This window comes from Brassica rapa, chromosome A01 (genome assembly GCF_000309985.2).
Source record: "Brassica rapa cultivar Chiifu-401-42 chromosome A01, CAAS_Brap_v3.01, whole genome shotgun sequence".
Taxonomy (NCBI): domain Eukaryota; kingdom Viridiplantae; phylum Streptophyta; class Magnoliopsida; order Brassicales; family Brassicaceae; genus Brassica; species Brassica rapa.
Window position 1 is genome coordinate 25,261,237 of NC_024795.2, and position 22,730 is coordinate 25,283,966.

General features: G+C 29.7%; 1 protein-coding gene and 1 long non-coding RNA gene across 13 annotated transcripts; both read left to right on the forward strand.

The window, feature by feature from the left end:
- The first annotated feature begins 1,755 nt into the window (after positions 1-1,755).
- On the forward strand, positions 1,756-7,450 carry LOC103841944. Of its 12 annotated transcripts, none has more exons than XR_001956453.2 (5): positions 1,768-4,003; positions 4,185-4,378; positions 4,465-4,531; positions 4,768-5,153; positions 5,460-7,254. It is a non-coding gene; the product is annotated as an uncharacterized LOC103841944 (long non-coding RNA). The 12 variants fall into 12 exon arrangements; XR_001956452.2 differs by having other exon boundaries at positions 1,769-4,003; positions 4,465-4,535; XR_004448224.1 differs by having other exon boundaries at positions 1,769-4,003; positions 4,185-4,283; positions 4,465-4,535.
- Positions 7,451-11,807: 4,357 nt separating this feature from the next.
- Positions 11,808-21,938, forward strand: LOC103841971 (terpenoid synthase 25). Its single transcript, XM_009118568.2, has 7 exons — positions 11,808-13,096; positions 13,173-13,446; positions 17,492-17,867; positions 17,956-18,174; positions 18,270-18,408; positions 18,494-18,742; positions 18,816-21,938. The coding sequence occupies exons 1-7, from the start codon at positions 12,836-12,838 to the stop codon at positions 19,107-19,109; spliced, it is 1,812 nt and encodes a 603-aa protein (XP_009116816.1). The 5' UTR covers positions 11,808-12,835; the 3' UTR covers positions 19,110-21,938.
- The last annotated feature ends 792 nt before the right edge of the window (positions 21,939-22,730 follow it).

Sequence of the window (22,730 nt, forward strand, 5' to 3'; positions counted from 1 at the left end):
TTTAATGATTTCTGTAATTTAAATAAAAAACCTAGAACGAAGTATAAAATGCAACTAAGGGAATAGTATATTGGCCACAGTAAACCAAATAATAATATCTTCATGTTTTGTTATAGAGTCTACATGCAATCAGTGGCGGGGCAAAAACTTTTTGCACCGGTGTCAAATTTTTTAACATAATTTCTAAATTATATAAAAAAACTATACTTTACAACCTTCAAAAAAATTTTTATTACAGTTTCATTAACTACATATTTAAATTTTATTTTGATAAAAAAAAAAAATTAATATTCCAACCAATTATTATATTGATCAAACTTGATTAAACCGCTTTGATATATTTTTATGAGTCTTGCCTTAAAATTATGACCACGAGGTTGATAAAATTCTCAAGTTAAATATTTGTGTTTTACCTTATCTCTTTGATTATGGCGATATCACAATTTTTTTCTGCCAAAATCATCTAAATAAATTAGTCACTATTTAACTAATTAATAAAAATAGTCTATTTCTAAATATGAAACTAGCTGTTAAAAAATGTTCACAATATAAACATAAATCCTAAATATTTTTATTGAATTTGAATCAATGAATCATAATTATCTTTAGTTGGATCGATAAATAATCAAAACTTCAAAGTATAAAATAAAAAAAAATTGAAGTTGAAATTAATCCAAAATATGCTTCTGGAACACGAGCTCTTGCGTTTGTCAAAAAAAAGGAGTTTGTTTATTAATTTGTTTTTAATGTTTCTGATATAAATTAGTATACTATGTGAGCCTAATATATTTTGGGTTAAAAATTAATATGTAACTAAATTTAAGATAAACCGTTTAATGATTTCATGGGTTTTTTACAATAGTAAAAATTGAGATAAAAATCAATACAAATCCAAATTTTAACAAATATATGATATAAATGTATTTGTTATATAACTTTGTCTTTAAATTTTAATGTTTTAATTATTTTTGTGGAGTCAAATTTAGTTTTCTATTGGAATCAATATATTTTTAATTAAAAAGTTACAAATATTTTTTTAAAAAATAGTGGGGTCAATTCCTCTTTCATTGCCTCCGCCCCTGCATGCAATTGTCTTTTTTTTTTTTTATGTCTACATGCACTTGTCGATTGAGTTCAACTATTCTCCGGTCTTTTTCTATACAAACTAGGGTCGGTCCGCCATACGGGCGGGATATTAGTTAATTTGATATTCACTAAATGCTCGAGTTGAAATTTATTTTAAGATTCAAGAATTTGGTTATCTGTTATGTCTTACTTATTAGTATGCGGTGGTATAGTTGTTTTTCGATTATTCTTGCTTTGGTATTGTATCAAATTAACTAATTGTCCAACTCATAATTATAGATGTACAAATGTGAATTTGTGATAAAGTTTGATGACAATACTGTTTTTTAATTCTTATTCATAGTGGAGTGTGCATGTGTCAGAAAGAGCCCTATAACAATTTTTATGTTTTTGTGTATGGATTTTAAATATATATTATTTTGTATAATGCATACTTGCTCTACAACATTTGCTTGTAGACTAAAAAAATTGTTTTCTATATTTTTAAAAGAGAAAATATTTAGTCTAGAATATAACATAGACATATGTATTGACTATATATAGAAGTTGGGTGTTATTTTAAAATGACATATGTATAGAGATTTTTCAACCATTACTTCACTGGCACAAAACATTTATAACTGTAAATACCTTCTTTTAAAAGCAAAACTAATAAAAGCGTGTACAACAAATGTATTTTGATATATATTATATGCATCAAGTTATAAAGGTTGGAAACATTGCAAAATTGTTTGGAGCAAAGTTTTTAACTTCACGATCTTCATCTTGAAGTCAGTTCAGCGTCGGCCCTGGTCACAAGCAGAAGAAGCATGGGCTTCCAGCTGACACGATAATAAGTATTTTCGCGGCCACATATTTATAAAAAGTGACTTTAGCCTAGTGGTTCTAAGAAAAATTACCAATGCTAGAGGTGCTGGGTTCAATTACCCTTAACTGCATTCGTTTATTTTGGTCCTAAATATAAAATGGGACACGTGTCACTCCCAGAACGTACGAATTGATGACGTGGCTTCACGGGAGAGAGGCAAATATTTCTTTATATATATAGATAAGATAAACTTTTGTGGTGCACCAAAAAAAAAAATTTGTTTGTATTTAATGTTAAGAAAGAAATTAATGACCAATGATATTTTCTTAGACTAGTACTTCTTTCCATTTTCCTGGTTCTTATATATATATATATATATATATATATATATATATATATATATATATATATTACAAACCCTAAAACTAAGCTTTGGCCTGCATGGGAGTTAGAGCGTATTAATTGGTGAGACCAGTACATTAATTAGTGGCTTTTCATTTCCCATTAAACGATCGTCGAGATTCGTGTCTTATTACTCCCTCCGTTTTTTATTATAAGTCGTTTTATAGAAACTTTTTTGTTCCAAATTATATGTCGTTTTCGGTTTTCTATGTAAAATTTATTAATAATTAATGTTGTGTGACCAATAGTAATATATCTTCTATTTTTCTATTGGTTGAATTGTGGTTAGGTAAATAATTAATGATGTTTTTGTTTAGAAAATATAAGAAATTAATGGTTTTCTTAATCTACGTGCATAGCTGTAAAACGACTTATATTAAAAAACGGAGGGAGTATTATTCTGCCAACAGAAACTGTAGTCTAATATCAGTTACAAAAAAAAGAAACTGTAGTCTAATAATCGTGTAGATTCCCCAGTAATTAATCGTCTGACCCCATTTTTCCCGGATCCCACTTGTAACGATAAAAGTCTTTAGACTTTAGCCCAAAAAAAGAAGATAAGGCTCCGAATGGTAACTGCGGTTTGAGCGGTGCGAGACAAGCGGTTTAATTGCAGTGCGGTTTTAACAATTATAAAAACGTATAGATATATGATAAATGTAGAAATTTTTGTTACTGTTAACTGCAGTGCGGAGCGGGGCGGTTCGTAACATTCGAAGCCTAAGAGTTGTTACCTTATTTTAAATCCTTCATCACATGTTTCGGTCTGGAACTGAAACATGATACTCCCTCCGTTTCTGAATAAGTGTCAATTTGACATTTTTCAAACAGATCAAAAAAGTAACAAAAATATATGTAAATTGTTATTAATTACATCTTTCTGACCAAAAGTATTTGAGATAAATAAAATTATTTATAAAACCAATACAGTTTATAATTAATTTACAGCTGAAAGTAAATATAATCAATACAATACTAAAAGTTGAATAAGATCAACATCTAAGCTGTCCACATAGGACTAAAAAATCAACCAATAGAAAAGAGTTATTTTGCCATGTCATATGAGCTTCGTTCGAAAATGATAATTATCGAGACTTTCGTGTGGGCTTATGATATTTGGCCCAGTCAAACTCACTTCTGGAAATGGCTCACAAACTTTCTCTTCTCAGTTTCGGATCCTTGGAGATCTCCGTTACACGCAACATCTTTATCAATCAATTATCTTTTACTCTTTTCTTTATGGTCTCATTTCACCTCCCTATTATATTCTCCTATAAAAATCGTTTCTTCCAAACTTTAATTCAACCAAAATTGAAAGCTATGGCCATGAGAAATAAATAATTCAGAGTCTCTTGCTCTTCCTCTACTCTTTGTACCCGGTAATCAAACCCCACAGTATTCATAGCTATAGGAACGGCGAAATCCACCGCCACAGCCCCGGCTTAATTTTATAAGGATGTGATCGTTTACCACCAAGTTTGCTTGCTTACATGGTTGCAGCTTCATAACTCGTGCCATGTTTGTCATACGAGTTCATGACTCATGGAGGTCAGACCAGTGGGGAAGACAGACAACAAACGGTTGAGATTTCGCCGACTCCGAGGAGGTTTAGTTTATCATATCCATGGCCACTCAAGAGACATGATACGAATTAGGATTCTGGGAGTGGATCTGATATCGATACTACGTAGGATGAATTGGATTGAGGTTAGTGGATTGTCTATCCTGTGAATCTTGGTTCTGACCAATCTATTGTTTGTGTTGTGTGTGTGCAAAGTACTTTCCCTTTTGATTTTTTAGAATAAAAAAGTATGAAAACTGTATCATTTTCCGGAATAAAGTATTGGCCTCAACTGATACATTGTTTTGTCTTCCTGTTCTGTGCAAGAAATTCATGGCATACAATGAAATTCTCAAAACATTTGAAGATCAAGAGGAGTTAAAAGAGGTTTGACCTTCAAATGCTAGCAAGAAGGCGGATCAATGGGTAGCTTTTCGAATATACTCTGTAGACATTCCTTTTACCTGTTCTCCTCTCCAATATTTGTGTTGCCACTTGCCAGTGGCCCAGTGTTAACAATGGTGGCTTCCCTAAACCCACGTCTGTTATTCTCCTCAACTAACAAAATGTGTTTCATGTAGCATTTAAAGCACTGAATTTTTTTCAGGGTTATGGAAATGGGGAAGAAGCTTGCAGAGAGGATAAGGAGCAAAGGGCCTTACATTGTCCTGAGTGTATGTACGTTAATCATTTCACTCTCACTATTGAAGCTTCTTATTTTTTTTTTTGTTGTTGCACATACAGCTGTAAGACTAATATTATTATATATTACTTTTTTATAATTGGGTATAATATGCTTACGTGATATAATAGTTCAAATAAGAATATATATATATGATTTATAAAATTTGATTGTTACTGCTCTCAATGGTGTATATATGTTACTTTGTCTTATTTATTTTCCCTGCAGCTAATTGTGGCTTTGAAAATTCATTTTCTACACCGAAGAAAAGAAGAAGCCAGTGACTGTTTTTTAACGTTTTGTTGTCTTCTAAGCTCTGTGAATGTTTATAAAACTGGTGTTTTGATGATTATGTGCCTCACATTTTTTTTGTTTTTATGGATAGGTTGAATCACAGCTCACTGAATAAAAAAATACCCAACTCCGTATTTTCGAATGGTCTTACATAACTGTCTCCAGTGGGATCAGTGGCCTTATGCTACTGTCGATATACTACAGATTCCACCAACGCCATATCTACAAAGCCAAAAAGGAGGAAGATGAACATGACAACTTGAAGCCAGCCTCTATCGCTGGGGGTGGAAACTGCAGCAAATCATAGTAGACACTACAAGGTACTCGCATGTAAACACTACATCCTTTGTATTACGTCTTCTTTGTTGTTTTTGTTATTCTCCCTTTCTTTAAATGGAATCTTATTAGATGTTTCCAAATGAAATTTGGTAGTTCATCACAAAACTTCTCTATTTCATTGACAAAGGGGAGTCATTCACCCATGATGTTTTATCGTTACACGGATTCCAGTTTTATTCATTTGAAACTCTGATACATGCTTACCGAACAAAATAATGTATAGCGACATTTGTATATATTAGTGAATTAAACATTTTACATGGTTCCTCATATTGCTTCATGTGCAGGTTGAAGCAAAAGAAGTTTTCTTTTCTGTTACAAAGCTTTCCCAATCTAAAGACACTGGTTTGGGAGAGAACGGTTTACTTGATCATAAAGGAACTTTCTCCATCAGCTGATAAGGTTCATAGTTTGTAATTTGCTTAGGTGGCTGAATCCTAATACCAATACTGAAGGTATAGTTTCTTAATTTGCTTCACCAGTGCCAACAATCACAAAATTATAATTTGTTCTTCTTCCTTCAGATTCTAATGATTGGTTGTTATTTGAGTCATTGTGATTTTCAGTAGGGATGTTTAAATGAAGATAGAATCTAACAAGTCAGTGTCGGAGGTTAATAATGAAATTGAGAGTGAGGATGGTAGTGAATAGGTTTGTAGTTGATCATTTTAAATTACGTTTCATTGTGTATAATCAAATTCATGATGAGAACGGTGACCAAGGTTGAAATTTGTAGCATAAGTACAGATGGTTGATCTCTTTGTCTTCTTTATGTTTTCGTAAAATTGTTATGGAAATGATTAAAAGAGAGTGTTTTTCTTTATTATTCTCTTTGTTTTAAAACTTCACAAAATGTTTTATTCCCTACATAATTTAGATTCTTATTTTATAAATTTGTGATCTCATATTTCTATTTTGACATGTGATCAATTCAAATAAAATTATAGATGAAAATTGATAAATTAAATTGATTTATTTGGCCAAGATAATGTCATTGTTTCAAACTCATGCCCAATTCTAAATTTACACATTTCTAACAAATTATATATAATATCCTTTTCTATATAAATTATCAAAAAAAGCAACAAATTAGTGATAAAGCAGTATAAGGAATTGTATTAATCTTTGATGATGCAATTAAATAAAACATAAAATATTCAGAAATTTACCAAGTATAGCTATAAAATAGTAATAATTAATAAATAAAATGAATAAAAACTAATTTCAATTTGCAACGAAGTAAGAAGAAAATAAAAAAATAAGGATTATAAAATGAAAAAATAAAGAGGAAATAAACACACAAATTTATTACTTCAATGTATTCGTGAATAAGTTTGAACCAAGATGAGTCTACTTTTTTGCTACCAAAATTGTTTTCAAGCAAATAGTAAACAATAAATCAATCAAATTAAAAAAAAATTATTAATTATATTTTTAATTTATATAAAATTTAAAACTAAACATAATATACGTTTATATATATAATTAAGAACATATATTAAGGATTTTTGATGTATATATCATGCATTCCCATTATAGTATTTTTTTTACAAATGGTAATACATTCTAACATCATCTTCACATAACATTCAAATCACCCAAGAAACCACAATAATTCTATTAAGAAAATATACCCAAAATACATTCATACATCTTATGGTGAAACTTACAATCAACTCTTATGTCTAGCCACTTACAAACACATTCCTATTAGATTGTTTTATAAATGAATTTTGTGTTTACTTATTTAAATTTAAAAATAGAAAATGTTTTTGATTTTCAAGGTCCATCCTAATATTATTGAGAAAATACACATAACAGAAAAAAATTTAACACAAAAAAAAACTAAATACAAAAACATATTTCGTTATAGGTTTGCTTTTCTAGAGGTACAAAAAAAATATATAAATAGAAAGAAAAATTACAAAAAATGTTTTAATCTTGAAATATCTCACATCGAACTTTTATACATTTCTTAATATGAAATGGCCAAATAATAAATTTTGACAATTTCAAAGCATATAATAGGAAATATAAATTAACTTGATAACAATCACTAATCCAAATTAAACATATATAAAGCTGAATGGAAAATAAATTTCATTATCATGTTTGATTTTTTAAAACATTACAGAAATTATTATTCACCTCAACATTTAAAATAAAATATTATTCTTACTTTACTTAAGATAGTCACATTAATCCACTCAGAAGCTAATAAAAACATATATTACATAGAAGACTAATGTCACGTTCAAAAAGCAACAACATGTACCTTAAAAAAACTCAATCTATATACATTTGTTTTATTCTTTTAGAAGTTTTCTGATTTATAAATTCTAAATTCATTAAATTGTTTTAAAAATACACAAAAATCTATAAATATTATAGAGAAACTATTTCATAGTCTATTAATTGACCGAAATAATATGTAAAAGCATTTTCTGCGCGTAGCGCGGACAGAGAATCTAGTTTGCATTAAAATTATAATAAGATATTTTTTGTGTAACAAAAAAAAAAACTAAATTGACATTTATTATGAAACAGAGGGAATAAAAAGTTGCATTAGTTGAGTTTAAAACAGAGTGCACAAGATAAAAATCTTCAGAAACGGAAATCAAACGTAAAACATGCTGGCTTTCCAACTTGAAAATTTTAGTTAAAAAAAACTTGAAAATTCTAACAAAATACTTCATTGGTTTGAAAGGTTCTGTCATGATTCATAATCTTGTATTTATTCTAGCTAATTGGAATTATTTTAAGCAATAAGGTATTTAGTATTGTTGATCATTGATGTAATTTTAGTTACTTTTGTTTCATCTCATAAAGGACATTGACTTTTACATTTACTTTTTTTTCTTTTGGAACTGATTTTACATGTACTTTGTTAAGGGGTAATACTATAGAAGTATACAAGGGCCCGTGTGGGTTTTGCATGCTTTACTGTTCACTAAGTTTAATATGAATTTCGTATTAGTGAATATAGATCTCGAGTTCAGATCCCGCTGGTGAAAGAAAAACCAGTTTCCAAAACCTTTCCACAACATTTTTTCCCAAATGCTTTTTTTTTCAAATTTTTTTTTTCCCTCGTGTGTTTTTTCTTGAGAAATATTCCTATTAACCCTACAACGTTTTTATCACAAAAATAAAACACAAGAAACAAAATGACTAAAATAAATTTTATTAAGTAGTAAAAAGACATTTATATTCTTAAGATTAACTAATATACTTAGGTTTAGATTTCAGAGAGTTGAATTTAGGGTTTATGGATTATGGTTTGGGATGCAGAATTTAAGATTTAAGGTATAAAATTTAAAATAATATTTTTTAAAATATTTATTTATATTAGATATATTCTTCATTAAAGATACTTAAGTGTTTTTGGTCTTTAGTAAAACTTATTTTGGTTATTTTCTTACATGTGTGTTATTTTTGTCATACAAACTATTTTTAGATCTTTTTAGTAGATTTTCCCGTGTTTTCTTCATCCTTTTCAAAAATAATTTACTCATTTTAAAACGAGTTCCTAAAAAACTTATTAAACATGTTTCAGATATTTGTAAATTTGATAAATTTAAACGTTTCGAATAATTATAAATATGCTATAATGATTTATAAACATTAAATAAATGTTCTGGGATGTATAATTACTCTATGTTTACTAGTTTTAGTACGATTTTAAAATGTTTCTAATAATAAAATAATTATTAGTTTAATATTTTTAGCTGAGTGTTTTATTTTTAGTTTTAAGGATGTTTACATGAAATGTAGGTTATTTATTTTTATTGGGATTCGTATATTTGGAGATTCAACAGTTTGCAATTGCATGCTGCATTAGATGAAGTACTAATTTGAAAACAAAATAATTGATGATGCTAGTTTTTATCTTTTAAGTTGTTTGAAAACAATACAACGGTTAGATCTGAAGAAATGTTCAAGACAATAATAAAAAAATGGTTATGCTGGTGTCGACATGGAGCAAAAAAAAAAAAATAAAAGCCAAAAACCAACCTGTTGAATAGAAAATGCTTCGATCGACACTATGCATCTAAATTTCATAAATCAGATATTTAAACCAAAATATTACTTGCGGGAGGATTTCTACTCGAAGCACAGAAGCTTAAATTTGAAAAGCATAAGCTATGGAACCAGCAAGATTTAGAACTTCAAAAGGAGGTCTATTCATTAATCTCTTTCACAGTCAATCAAATATGAGTTTTTACTCAGACCTTCCGTGGGATCACCTGCAACACAAAAGACATAATGTTGTTATACTATGACACAATGAATAAGAAATGACTCGGTTTAGATGGAATAATAACATTTTAGCGGTTGTAACCTTTGGTGTCAAGCTTGAAACGTTTCCATGATCCCTTGGGACATATTATATGCGCTAATTTTTGTTGCTCGATGTGCAGCTAGACTTTCAAAAGGGCACAAGAATCAAAGGCAATATATGAAAGAATTGGCAACAGAACCTGTAGTTCAATTAGTGAGCCACTAGAGTAAACCAAATTATCGACAATCATAGGCATTGGAAGGATCGGATATCCAGGAAATTTTAAGGTATATGGATGCGGATCCTTATCCGGCGGATCCATATTTTTTATTATCTTTATGTTCTCGGATATCCGGGTGTCAGATATCCTTCTAAAAATTACAATATCGCGCATCCGAATTTGGATACCTAAAATTAATAATAAATAATATTAAACTATATCAAAATATTAACAATAATTTAAAAATAAAATTTTATATAAGATTTTTAATTATTTCTGTATATACTATTACAAAATTTATATAAAATTTATATATACTACTATAAAATGATTATATAATAAATAAAATTAATTTTTGTATATAGATATTACTATTTTTGAAATAATATCAATAAAAATTACAGATACGGATATCGGGACTAAAAATCAAGATATTTGGATTCGGTTTTGACGGATCCAATACTTTATTATTCGGATTCGGATCCAGCCCTCCGTATATCCAGATTTTCTGAGCGGATCCGGATCGAATCTCGGATCAAATCTGGATCTCGGATAGTAGTTCCATGCCACAATCACCGACTTAACAATAAAAAGTTAACTTACTTAAGAAACTTCCTAAATTAATAATTTATAGGGTTTTTAGTAACTAAATCTCTCAACTAAAGATGGATCTTAAAACAACCTCTCAACTAAAAATTTGATGAAAGAAACGGTCAACTTTAGTTATGTTAATGTATGTCACCCTCCATCTAAAATACTGTGACGGAGGGTGATTGGCATTAACGGAATTAAAGTTGAGGGTTTCTTTCGTCGAACTAGTTGAAATATTATTTTAAGATCCCATTTTAGTTGAAGAATTTTATTACTAAAAATCATTAAATGTTTTTAAACCTTTAATATCACATGCGTTGTTTATAGCTATTATAATAAGCCCTTAAAACTAATTTATAAATTTTTATACATTACTTTATCAAATTTATAACCGATTTATAAAGCTTTATAAATATTTAAATACTTTTACAAATGATTAATAAGGCTTAACAGTGATTTTATAAGCTCTTATAAATCTGCTACTTGTTAGGATAATACATGGTTATTCGTGATATTACAGATACATGAAGTAAAACAATAAAGCTTTATAATGGAGGAAAACATAAAGTTTTAATATCAGTATTGTCAAATATCAATTAATTTAAGATGTCTAAGTTATATTAATTTTTAAATAGTATTGAGGATAATTAGTTTAGAAATTCAATCTTCCTATTTAGAATAGGAAGTTCTTCTTCTCCTGTTTACACGATTTCTGACCATTGGGTCATACTTTCCTCTTGCTTCGAAAATCGCATGATTATTCTTTTTTTCGATTTCTAAACCAATAGGTTGTACATATGCCATACTGATCATTAAAACAATATCTTTGATCTACTCTTCTTGTTTTATTTGTTTAGATCATGTTATTGTAGTAGCACGAATAACCATATCTTTGGTCTTGTATAATCACTTTAAGCCTTATTAATCATTTATAAAGTATTGAAATATTTATAAAACTTTTATAAATCTATATATATAAAAATATGTTCGCCTCTCTCCTGTGATGCCACGTCATCAAGTCGTGCGTTATGGGAGTGACACGTGTCCCGTTTTATATTTGGAGCCAAAATAAAACAAAAGGCTGTCAGGGGTAATTGAACCCAGCACCTCCAGCAATAGTAATTTCTCTTAGAACCACTAGGCTAAAGTCACTTTTTATAAATATGTGGCCGCGAAAATACTTATTATTGTGTCGGCTGGAAGCCCATGCTTCTTCTGCTTGTGGCCAGGGCCGGCACTGAACTGACGTCAAGATGAAGATCGTGAAGTTAAAAACTTTGCTCCAAACAGTTTTGCAATGTTTCCAACCTTTATAACTTGATGCATATAATATATATCAAAATACATTTGTTGTACACGCTTTTATTAGTTTTGCTTTTAAAAGAAGGTATTTGCAGTTATAAATGTTTTGTGCCAGTGAAGTAATGGTTGAAAAACCTCTATACATATGCCATTTTAAAATAACACTCAACTTCTATACACGCTTTTATTAATTTTTCTTTTAAAAGAAGGTATTTGCAGTTATAAATGTTTTGTGCCAGTGAAGTAATGGTTGAAAACCTCTATATATATGTCATTTTAAAATAACACCCAACTTCTATATATAGTCAATACATATGTCCATATTATATTCTAGACTAAATATTTTCTCTTTTAAAAATATAGAAAACAGTTTTTTAGTCTACAAGCAAATGTTATAGAGTAAGTATGCATTATACAAAATAATATATATTTAAAATCCATACACAAAAACATAAAAGTTGATATAGACCTCTTTCTGACAGATGCACACTCCACTATGAATAAGAATTAAAATAAAAACAGTATTGTCATCAAACTTTATCATAAATCCACATTTGTACATCTATAATTATGAGTTGGACAATTAGTTAATTTGATACAATACCAAAGCAAAAATAATCGAAAAACAACTATATATACCACCTCATACTAATAAGTAACACATAACAGATAACCAAATTCTTGAATCTTAAAACAAATTTCAACTCGAGCATTTAGTGAATATCAAATTAACTAATATCCTGCCCGTAGGACGGGCCGACCCTAGTTGACTATAAGGTTGGTAAAGTAATGTATAAGGATTTATAAATTAGTTGTACAAGCGTATAAATTGAGTATAATAGGTTTAAATAATTAATGCATAGATGGTTATAAAGGTTTTAAATCATTTAATGATTTTTAATAATTAAATCTCTAAGGATCGTAAAACAACCCTTCAACTAAAGATCCGATGAAAGAAATCCTCAACTTTAATTCTATTAACATATGTCACCTTGGTATTTTAGAAGTAGGGTGATAGACGTCAATAGAATTAAAGTTTAGGGGATTTTTATCATCTTTCTTTAGTTGATATGTTTTATTACTAAAAACTCTTTATTTTATAATCTTTAATCATATTAGCGTCTCCACTTGCATCCGTTTCTATAAAAAAAAAATTTTTACATCACATTCGTTTCTATTTAAACAGAACAGAAAAGTAAATCACGACATCCTACCCCAACAACAGAGCAAAGAGTTTCTCGTGTCTATTTTCCAGTGACAAGTGTCTACAAATGGAAGCATCAAAAATGTGTTTTGGTCTTAAAACTCTCCCTAACGTTCATAATGGCCGACTCTGTCACAAGACCAACCTTTCTCTCATCCCTCGCCGTTTGCTTCAAAATAACACTCTTTCCACAAAGAAAACCACAAAACACGATTTGTTATGTGTAAAGGCTGAGAGTAGTGGCGATATTGAGAGTACTCGTCCATTGACATACTTTCCTCCATCTACTTGGGGAGATCACTTCCTCTCCGTTCCCGTTGATGACTCTGTAAGTACACACTTGATTTGATGTGTTTTGTGATCAACAAGGTTTCATTAATTTAGTCATATTGTTCTCTTTATAGGAATTTGAGGCAGTTGAACAAGAAATTGAATCTGTGATGAAGCATAGAGTAAGAGACATCCTCATGTGTCCTCACTGTAAAGACAAGGAGCAGATTCGTATAATTCATTTGCTTATCAGTCTCGGTGTCGCTCATTATTTTGAGAGCGAAATAGAAGAGATTCTGCACCAAGCTTTCCAAAAGCTGGACGACTTAGTTTCAGAAGAAGATGATCTGGAAACAATTTCAATCATGTTTGAAGTTTTCAGACTATACGGACACAAGATGCCTTCCGGTAAATTAATAATGTGTTTATTAAGTTATACTCTCTGTGTTTTATTTCAGTATCACTTTGACTTTTTTGCATGCAGATTAAAAAAAATGATTGAAAAACATTTACATTATTACTAATTATATCAATTTGACCAATAATATTGAAATAAATGAAATTATTTATATAATCAATTAGGCATGGGTATTTAAATTTGTGGATTGGGTTCGGATCGGTTTTTATCGAGTCTGAGTACTTCGTTCTCTAAATATTTAGACCCAACTAGATATTTGGAAATTTTTGGTTTGGGTTCGGGTCGATTCATGTCGAGTCTCGATCGATTTGGGTCTACAATAAAAATATCTATAAAATACCTGTAATTTTCGAATAAATTTTGGGTTTGGATCGGTTAGGTATTAAGGATCAGAAAAAGACCCGAAAAATTCCTGAAACAAAAAAAATACTCGAAAAACCAAAAAGAATATCCGAAAAAATTCAAAGTGGCCCGAAAAATGCCCGAATACCAAAATTATATTTTTGAAAATGTAAAATTTTATCCGAAAGTAGAAACTGTACCCGAAAACCAAAACTTAAGAAAAATATATGTAATACCAAAAATATCCTGAAACACCCAAATATACTTAATATATATACAAGAAATTCTAGGTATTTTAGGTATCGATCAGGTCTCGGTTAAGACCCGGACCCGAGCTGAGACCTGCGGGTCCAAGAAAAAAAGATTCAATACGTACTTTAGCGTAGACCCGGATCCGGACCTGAACATGTATTTTTTGGTCGGTCCCGGTTCGGGTATTTGAATCTATGTCAAAAGCTTAGACTTAAAATCAATGCAATTTGTAATTAATATTAAGTTGAAATTAAATATAGTTTGCAATAAAATTATAAAATGATACTTTTTGTATAATAAAAGAATATTAAAATGACACATTTAAAAATATAGAGGAAGTATAATGGAGGAATTGAAGTGCAGTATGGTACAACTGCGGTTTTATGTAAATATTGAAATGACACCTTACATAAAACCGCAGTTAGTTGTACCGCATTTCAATTTGGTACGAACCGCAGTTACACCATACCAGACTTTAATTCCGCACCGCTTTTATTATCAAATCCGTTGTTACTATTCAGACCCTAAATTTTTAACCTAAAATGAATTGGTTATAAATGAATTGGTCATGCTCCCTCATATATTGATAGTTAAAATTCCTTCCAACATTAATCTGAGACTTTATACATAATAATACTGTCTCCGGGAAATGTGACTGTTTGTCTGTTAATACTAAAACTAGGTAGTGACTCGCGCCGTGCACGGAATGAGATGGTTATTTGAAACTTAGAAACAAAAATTTATGTTGCATAATAGCGATTTGTAGAATTTAAACATGTGTAGTTCAGTTTTTAGAAGTTCGTGAATGAGTTTGTTTTCCCTTGAGAAAATTGTCGAATTAATTGACCAAATCCTTTTTCACACTTAGATAAATCTTATTTCCTTGTATACATGAAAAAAAAAATAGATTTCAATAAGAAATGTATGTCATAACTGGCACATTACTTTAATAAAAACTGACAATTGAATCACTAAGAACCATTTCAATGGTTAGATCACCTGGAATAAAATATTCTTTCCCAAAGGGTATGATTTTCACCCTTATTATGTTGTTTTGAATGGTTTCATTTCGGAAAATAGAATTGAAAGCCACCATTAGTGATTTTAGAGAGAATTTGGAAGTGGATATTTTGGGAGGATGACTTAAATGAGGAGATTTGTTTCACTGCATCTATATTTATATATTGAACAATGAGTATTTAGGATTTTAATGTGGAAGATATTTACTTTGACGGTAAATATATTCTTAGGTTGTGTTATTCAATCATGTATTTAAATAGAGTATAAATCTAAACATAATCTATTGTTATTCTAATAATGATTATAAATTCTATTTTAAAATATAGTGTTATTAAATGAATGATTTAAATTCAGTTAAAATTCAGTGTTATTCACTTTTTAAGGATTTTTTAAAAAAAATTGTATTTTTGAATTGATTTCAAATTATTTCTTATCGAGTCTCATGAATAAATGACTGAACTTAAAATCTAATGCATATTGCATAGATTTTAAAATCCGCCAACTTAAACTATCTTAAAATTTACAAAACATTAATAATTGACTTTAGATTAGGAGTGTTCAATTCAATAAAACCAAACCAATTAAAACTGAACCAAACCAAAATAAAGAAAGTAGTTTGGATTTGGTAATACCGAATAAACTGATTGGATGCTATCTTTAAAAAACCGCAATATATGAATATGGTTTGGTATATAAACCGATCCAACTGAATAAACCGAAGAAACATATTAATTAAAATTTCTTAGTATACTTATATATAAATAAATTTATTAGTATAACATAAAAATTAATGTGATTCAAACTCAAAGTTGGGGAATGTATATTAATTAATGAAATAGGAACAAAATTTAACTTATAATTTGTATTTGGTTCAAATGCGATTCTGGTCGGTTTTAACTTGCGTACGCTGTTTGAACTTGAAAAGAAAATGAGTAGTGTCCAAGTTAATTAATAATGTTATATAAATTTCAGGAATTTATTTGAATACTTTTATAACATAGTATATACGAATGTATGAGCATATAAAATATGGAATCTCAAATACTATTATTTTCACTTTGACCACAACAACTAATAACAAAAATTAAGCCTCAGTTCAAAAAAAAAAAAAAACTAATAACAAAAATTGATTCGTATTGTACTCATGTTATATTCTTTTTTTGTTCATGTGCTTTATGTGATCATATGTGAGTATAGTTCTGTGAACAACAAATATACTCTGAGTCTTCGATATTTTGCTCATGAGTAGGCTTATGATGACTCGTATGTGATTCTTTCTGTGTTGTCATGAGTAATAATTGGACTTTGTAACTGTAACTGAAAAGAAAATAATTGATTTTGAGTTTATGGTAATGTATGTTGTCATTATTCATAAGTTAATGTGTAAGCTGTGATAATATGTAAATATTTTTATGAGTAAGATGTGGTCATTCTACTTGAATACAAAAGAATATATTTCTCACATATGTTAAGGACACATTTGAATAAGTATAGCCGCAATGTTAGGAAGATTTTAGAGAAGCAAAAAAAAAAAAATAGAACAAAAAACAGTGAAGCTACAATTTATTATTTCATTTTGTAAACAACAGCCATACTCGAAAAATTGTTTATATATGAATTCTTCTATGTTTTGTTCATGAGTAGGCGGTCAATGACACGTATATGATTTTTCTATATGTTGGTTATGAGAAAGTATTGGACATATGAAGGAGCTCGTAATGTTTCAAGTATATGTTAATGTATGTATTGGTTCATATTTTTTCATACAAACGTGATTTAATTGAAGTGACTTTTCAAACCAATGAATTCAATTATATATAAGACTCGTTGGTTGGTTTATGATAAGCAATATAAATATAATTGATATAACTGAATGGTATGTCCAATGGCATATATTGTAAATAATCTAGTAAGAGAAAGACTTTTATAATAGAATTGTGAGAAGACCTATTATTTTGACACCTAAGCATAATGACAATTTGGTTATTAACTTACACTTTTAAGGTTACTTCTTAAAAATGCTCTTCTTTTAATAATAAGAGGATATTTTGAAAATGATTGATGAGCTTTCTTTTATATTTTATTTATTTAGTATTTCATTAAAATAAAATAAAATAAAAACTACAAAAAAATATTATTGTTACACTGTTAATTAATAATTATATATACTATAAATATATATTGGCTTAATCGATTATGGACCGAGTTGGGAATATATTTGGTTCTGATATCATATTTAAATGAATTTTGAATTTAAAATTACTTGGCTATAAATGGATTAGTCATTTCTTTTGTATTTATTATTTAATATTTGTTCCAATCCAATCAGGCGTGTCCGTAATAGTTTGAAATGCGTTTCATCAGTCTTCCTTATTTACATGTATATGTAAATATGACTGACTATATATCGGTTTCCTATAGATGTATTTGAGAGATTCAAAGGTGAAGATGGGAAATTTAAGAAAAGTCTGGCACATGATGTTAGAGGAATGCTACAATTGTACGAAGCAGCTCATCTCGGGCTACCCTCTGAAGATATAATGGATGACGCGTTGACTTTCACGCAGCATTACTTGGGTTCGTTGACTTGCCAAGCAACTAACCCTAATCTCTTTAAGCATATACAACGCGCATTGTATAGAGCTCGATATCGTAGCGTAGAGATAGTGGTCGTACGACAATACATCTCTTTCTACGATCAGGAGGAAGGACACAACAAGACGCTCCTTAAGTTTGCAAAGCTCAACTTCAACTTTTGCCAAATGCACTACATCAAAGAGCTTAAGATTATCACCAAGTAATTTTTTTCCCTTTTTAGGTTTGTTTATATTCGTATGATTCTGATCGTCAATCTACTTGATATGTAACTTAATTTATGGCTCCAGATGGTGGAACGAGCTAGGTATGGCGCCTAAGCTAGCTTACTTAAGGCACCGAAATGTGGAGTTCTTTTTTGCGGTCCTAGGAATGTTTTTCGAGCCACGGTATTCACTTGCAAGAATTCATGCCACTAAACTTTCAATGGTCGTGACTGCTTTGAATGATACGTGTGATGCATATGCCACCCTACCTGAAGTTATTAGTCTTCATGATGCTTTCCAGAGGTATTTATGTAGAGTCTTTATCTACCAATATATTAAGCATCTATGATCCATATATATGTGTTTTCTTGTCGCTAACAAAGAAATCAATTGTCCAGGTGGGATCTTGGTGCCATAGAAGAATTACCAAGCTACATGAGAATCATTTACCAAAGTGTGTTAAAAACTGTTGAAGATATTGATCTAGAAATGAAAGCTCGAGGAAAGTTTGGTAGTTTGCAACCAACTATAGATGAGGTATATAAGCAGTCGATTTCAAGTAGTAGACGCGGAGTAGATTACATTTTGATATAGTTAATCTGATTAACAATGATCCTTGCAGACTAAGAGTCTGATGAAATTGTATGTGGCGTTAGAAAAATGGGCACGTGCAGGTCATGTGCCAAGCTTTGAGGACTACATGGAGATTGGGAAATCCACACCTGGACTGGATGACATGGCAGGCTACGGATATATATCGATGGATGATTGTGATCAGAAGCAACTGAATGAATGGTTCAACTCCAAACCCAAAATATTTGAAGCTGTAAATACTGCATTTCGTCTTAGAAATGACATTGTCACTTTTGAGGTATGTATGCGTACATATATTACACATGGACCCAGTCTTACTAATAACTCTTTTAAATATAATAAATGAACAGCAAGAAGTGAGCAGAGGAGAGGTGGCAAATGGCCTCAACTGTTACATGAAGCAACATGGTGTTACCAAAGAAGCAGCAGCTGAAGTAATGAGGGAGATGGAACGAGAGAATTATAAGATAATGATGGATGAATTTGTTTCTTCAAAAGCTGTTCCACGACAGATTCTGATGCGACCCTTCAACCTTGCACGTACAATTGATTCATTTTACAAGGAAGGTGATGGATTTGGTCATCCTGATCAAAACCTAAAAGACCTTATTGCCTCATTGTTCCTCCATCCAATTCCTCTTTGAAAACTTTGAAAGTTAGAGCAAATTTGGGAGATAAATAAAATACTGAGTAGCCTAAAATGTCATTCTATCATCTTCAACATTTCTTTCCTTAGTTCTTTATTTCGTCGTGCTCCCTCTCCTATTTTTTGGTTTGTTTGTCGCACATCTAAAAATAAATGATTTGATCTTGGACGCTTTTTGCATATGAAATGGTTTTTTTTTTTTTAAAGCACAAAATAGAATGCTATGTGTGAACAAAGAATGTTGATAACGCAAAAACAAGTAGAAGTTGTTAATTTCTCCAACCTTCTTGACGAGTTGATCTTCCTCATGAGAGCTTTCATTTGACGTAATTTAAATCTTGTAGCTTAATGTTTAGCCTGAAATTTGACTTTAGCATGTTATTGATTCTTTTGTAAACGATTGTCCTGCAAAATGTGTGATCGATTGACCACGAAAAAAGGTTTGCCGTCATATGGAAGCAATAGAAAGCTCACTAATAAAATCATGCATGACATATCTCGTCTTGGTCTTTTGTAGAAGCAACCTTGATTCTAATTCTGAAATTTACTCATCCCCAAGCTCTTCTACATTCTTGCTGTTTCTCGTCTGATGCAAGTAACTTTCTGCCATTCAGAAAAGAACAACATTTTCCTTCTCAAATGTATTCCCTTTGGGAACTATCAAGCAAAGGAGAAAAAAGTATCGTTTCAAGTGAGCTGGAAGATAGTTGTAGCTTACCGGCAAGCCTGGAATTAGATTGCTCTTATTAGCTAGAAGATCCCAAATCCTGCTGGTTTGAACTCTCTCCCATTCTACGTCTCTGTCAATCTGCAGTCGACTCTGGAGATGCAGACAGTATTTGAAAAGCAGTCGGTGTAGAAATTCCTTTTGTACGATTGCCAATCATCCTCTGATATTTATCATTCAAACCAAACCTACACTTTATATTTAACATACGACAATATATATTATTAAAACTATCATTTAATCACATAAGGAGTATTATTTGACTAGTTTCTGCCTTCACATAGCTCTTTCACATTATCACAATCATACTTCTTAGATGACTTGGCATTAGCCAATAGTTTCCATAGAAACTTCTTTTGAGTGAAGTATGTAGACAAATCATGTTATTCTTGTTTGAGGTTCATAATTGCATGTTCAAGCTAATACTTGTGAGGAAAATTGTTAACTTTAAATATTCTGAACAAATCATCTCACATTTGAGCAGCATCATCGAAGTACAAAATTCTAAAGTAGATTTCTTTGTTGACAACATTCAATAGCCATGATTTTACCATACTATTCTTGAAGAAACGATTATCAATAGCATGCCTAGAGAGAGATCCATCAAAACGAATCCAAACTTATTCTTAGCATCAAGACTAATTCTCATAGCTGTTGACCAACTAGTATAATTTCATCTTGAGCATGAGACTGAGAGACTATTGGTAATGATCTCCTGAATGAAGAAAGAATGGGCTATGCGTACTGTTATAGGACTCAGTCATCACGGGAATCATAGCTACGGATAAATCGTGAGATTGTTGTTGTTTTGCAGAGAAATCTTCTGGTTCATCTAGAATCGGTCTAACCAACTTATTTCGAACTTCAAAACCACCATCGCCCTGTGTAGAATTTCGAATCTTCATCATTCCTCCTCGTTTCACCACCCTTCTTTCCATTTTTATGATTCTCATATATACGTATAAACCCTAATTGATAGGAAAATTCATAGTAGATTTCTATCAATTAGGATATGACAATGTTGTGCCAAAAAAAAAAAGATAAGACAATGTAAACTCCATCATTCAGTAATCATAATAAATATTAGTCGGAAAAATACGTACAAACCATAAAAATAAGCTTGCACCTGCATGGGAGTTAGAGCGTTATGATTAGTGAGACACATTACATCAAATTAGTGAATTTTCGTCGTAGTGTAACGTATCTCGTGTCTTTCCTTTAATGTGCCGACAGAACTTGTAGAGACTTGTAGTATAATAAAAACATGAGCGTGTTCCTTTGTAATTAATCATCTACCCCCATTTTTCGGATCCCATTTGTAACGATAAGAGTCATCACATGTTTCAGTCTGGCAGATCCAGATTAGTGGAATTGAAACGTGATACAAGTTGGATTAGTTTAGCTTAAAAACAGAGTGCAGAAGAGATCAAACGTAGAATATGCTTCCTTTCCAATTTGAAAATCTAACAAAATACCACATTGGTTTGAAAGGTTCTTTCACGATTTAGATTTGGAATTATTGAAAGTTGAAACATTGTATTTAGTACTACTGAGTATTAAAAACTGTTTCGTGGACATTGACTTTTGAGATTAATTTTTATTTTGAGGTGAAGGCGGCAATAGAAGTAGAAAGGGGTTACTAATTAAATTGCATGTCAAAATCTTAGGCATCAGCATGATGATTTTTTTCACAAGTTTTTCTAAATTAAGATATTAATATTTTAAAATAATTTAATCTTATATATTAAAACAGAAGTCACAACTTTGATTCATGTATGATTTTTTAAAAAATGGACCCTCACTTGAAATCAATTATCATTCATTATTACTAATAATATGGATTAATAATATATCATTCCTAATATAACATTGACTCCTAAAAACCCGGATTGGTTAACAAACTCATATTGATTCATGTGTGATATTTTTATTTGAATCATCATTTAATTTTTTTATTAAATGTATTTCCTTAATGGTAATATATAATCTTTTAAATACTTAAATCATAATATAATTTGATATTTTTAATTTAAAAATAAATAAATATATATATATACATATATATTTATATTTTTTTCTTAACAAATGTGTTGAAAAACATTATTACAATTTCTTAATTATCAAAAATTGTATATAAATATGTTCACTAATTTTGTAATTAGTAATGAAATTAATGCTATTATACATTAATATATATATACACTCAGTTATCTTTTATAAGATGAAAAAATATATAAAATTTTACTATTTTATAGTTATATCTATCATTTTAAAATAAACATTATATTTAACTAAATATGATAAAATTATTTTAAACTGATAAATTAATATATTTTACTTTCACAAAAATTAAAAATTTATACTACAAATATAATATGTTGGTAGAACGGGTTAACATTAGTAAATTAGATAATTCATGTATAAAATTAACTTATCTTAAACTTTTATATATATATATATATATAGAGTTATAATATTAAATGACTAAACATAAAAAAAATATTGATAAAGGAAATCTAGCGCTTTGAATTACGGATCAGGATCATAATAATTGAATAAAAAATAATTTTAAAATATATATAATAAAAAATACCAAATATATGTGATGATTTGAAATAATCAATTAACTTACAGCATGAAAACTATCAAATTTTTATATTTAAAATAATTATATATAAACATTTAAATATATAAGTAATATATTTTAATTATGTAAAATATATATAAACATGAAAATTAATACCCGCATGGTTGTGCGGGTCCAAATCTAGTTATGTTATTAAAATTAATACAGTAGTAATTTTCTCTTCTTTTTTTGAACCATAGTAATATTCTCTTCATCACTTACTTTTTAATTACTACTAGATTTCCACCCACACAACCGTGCGGGTA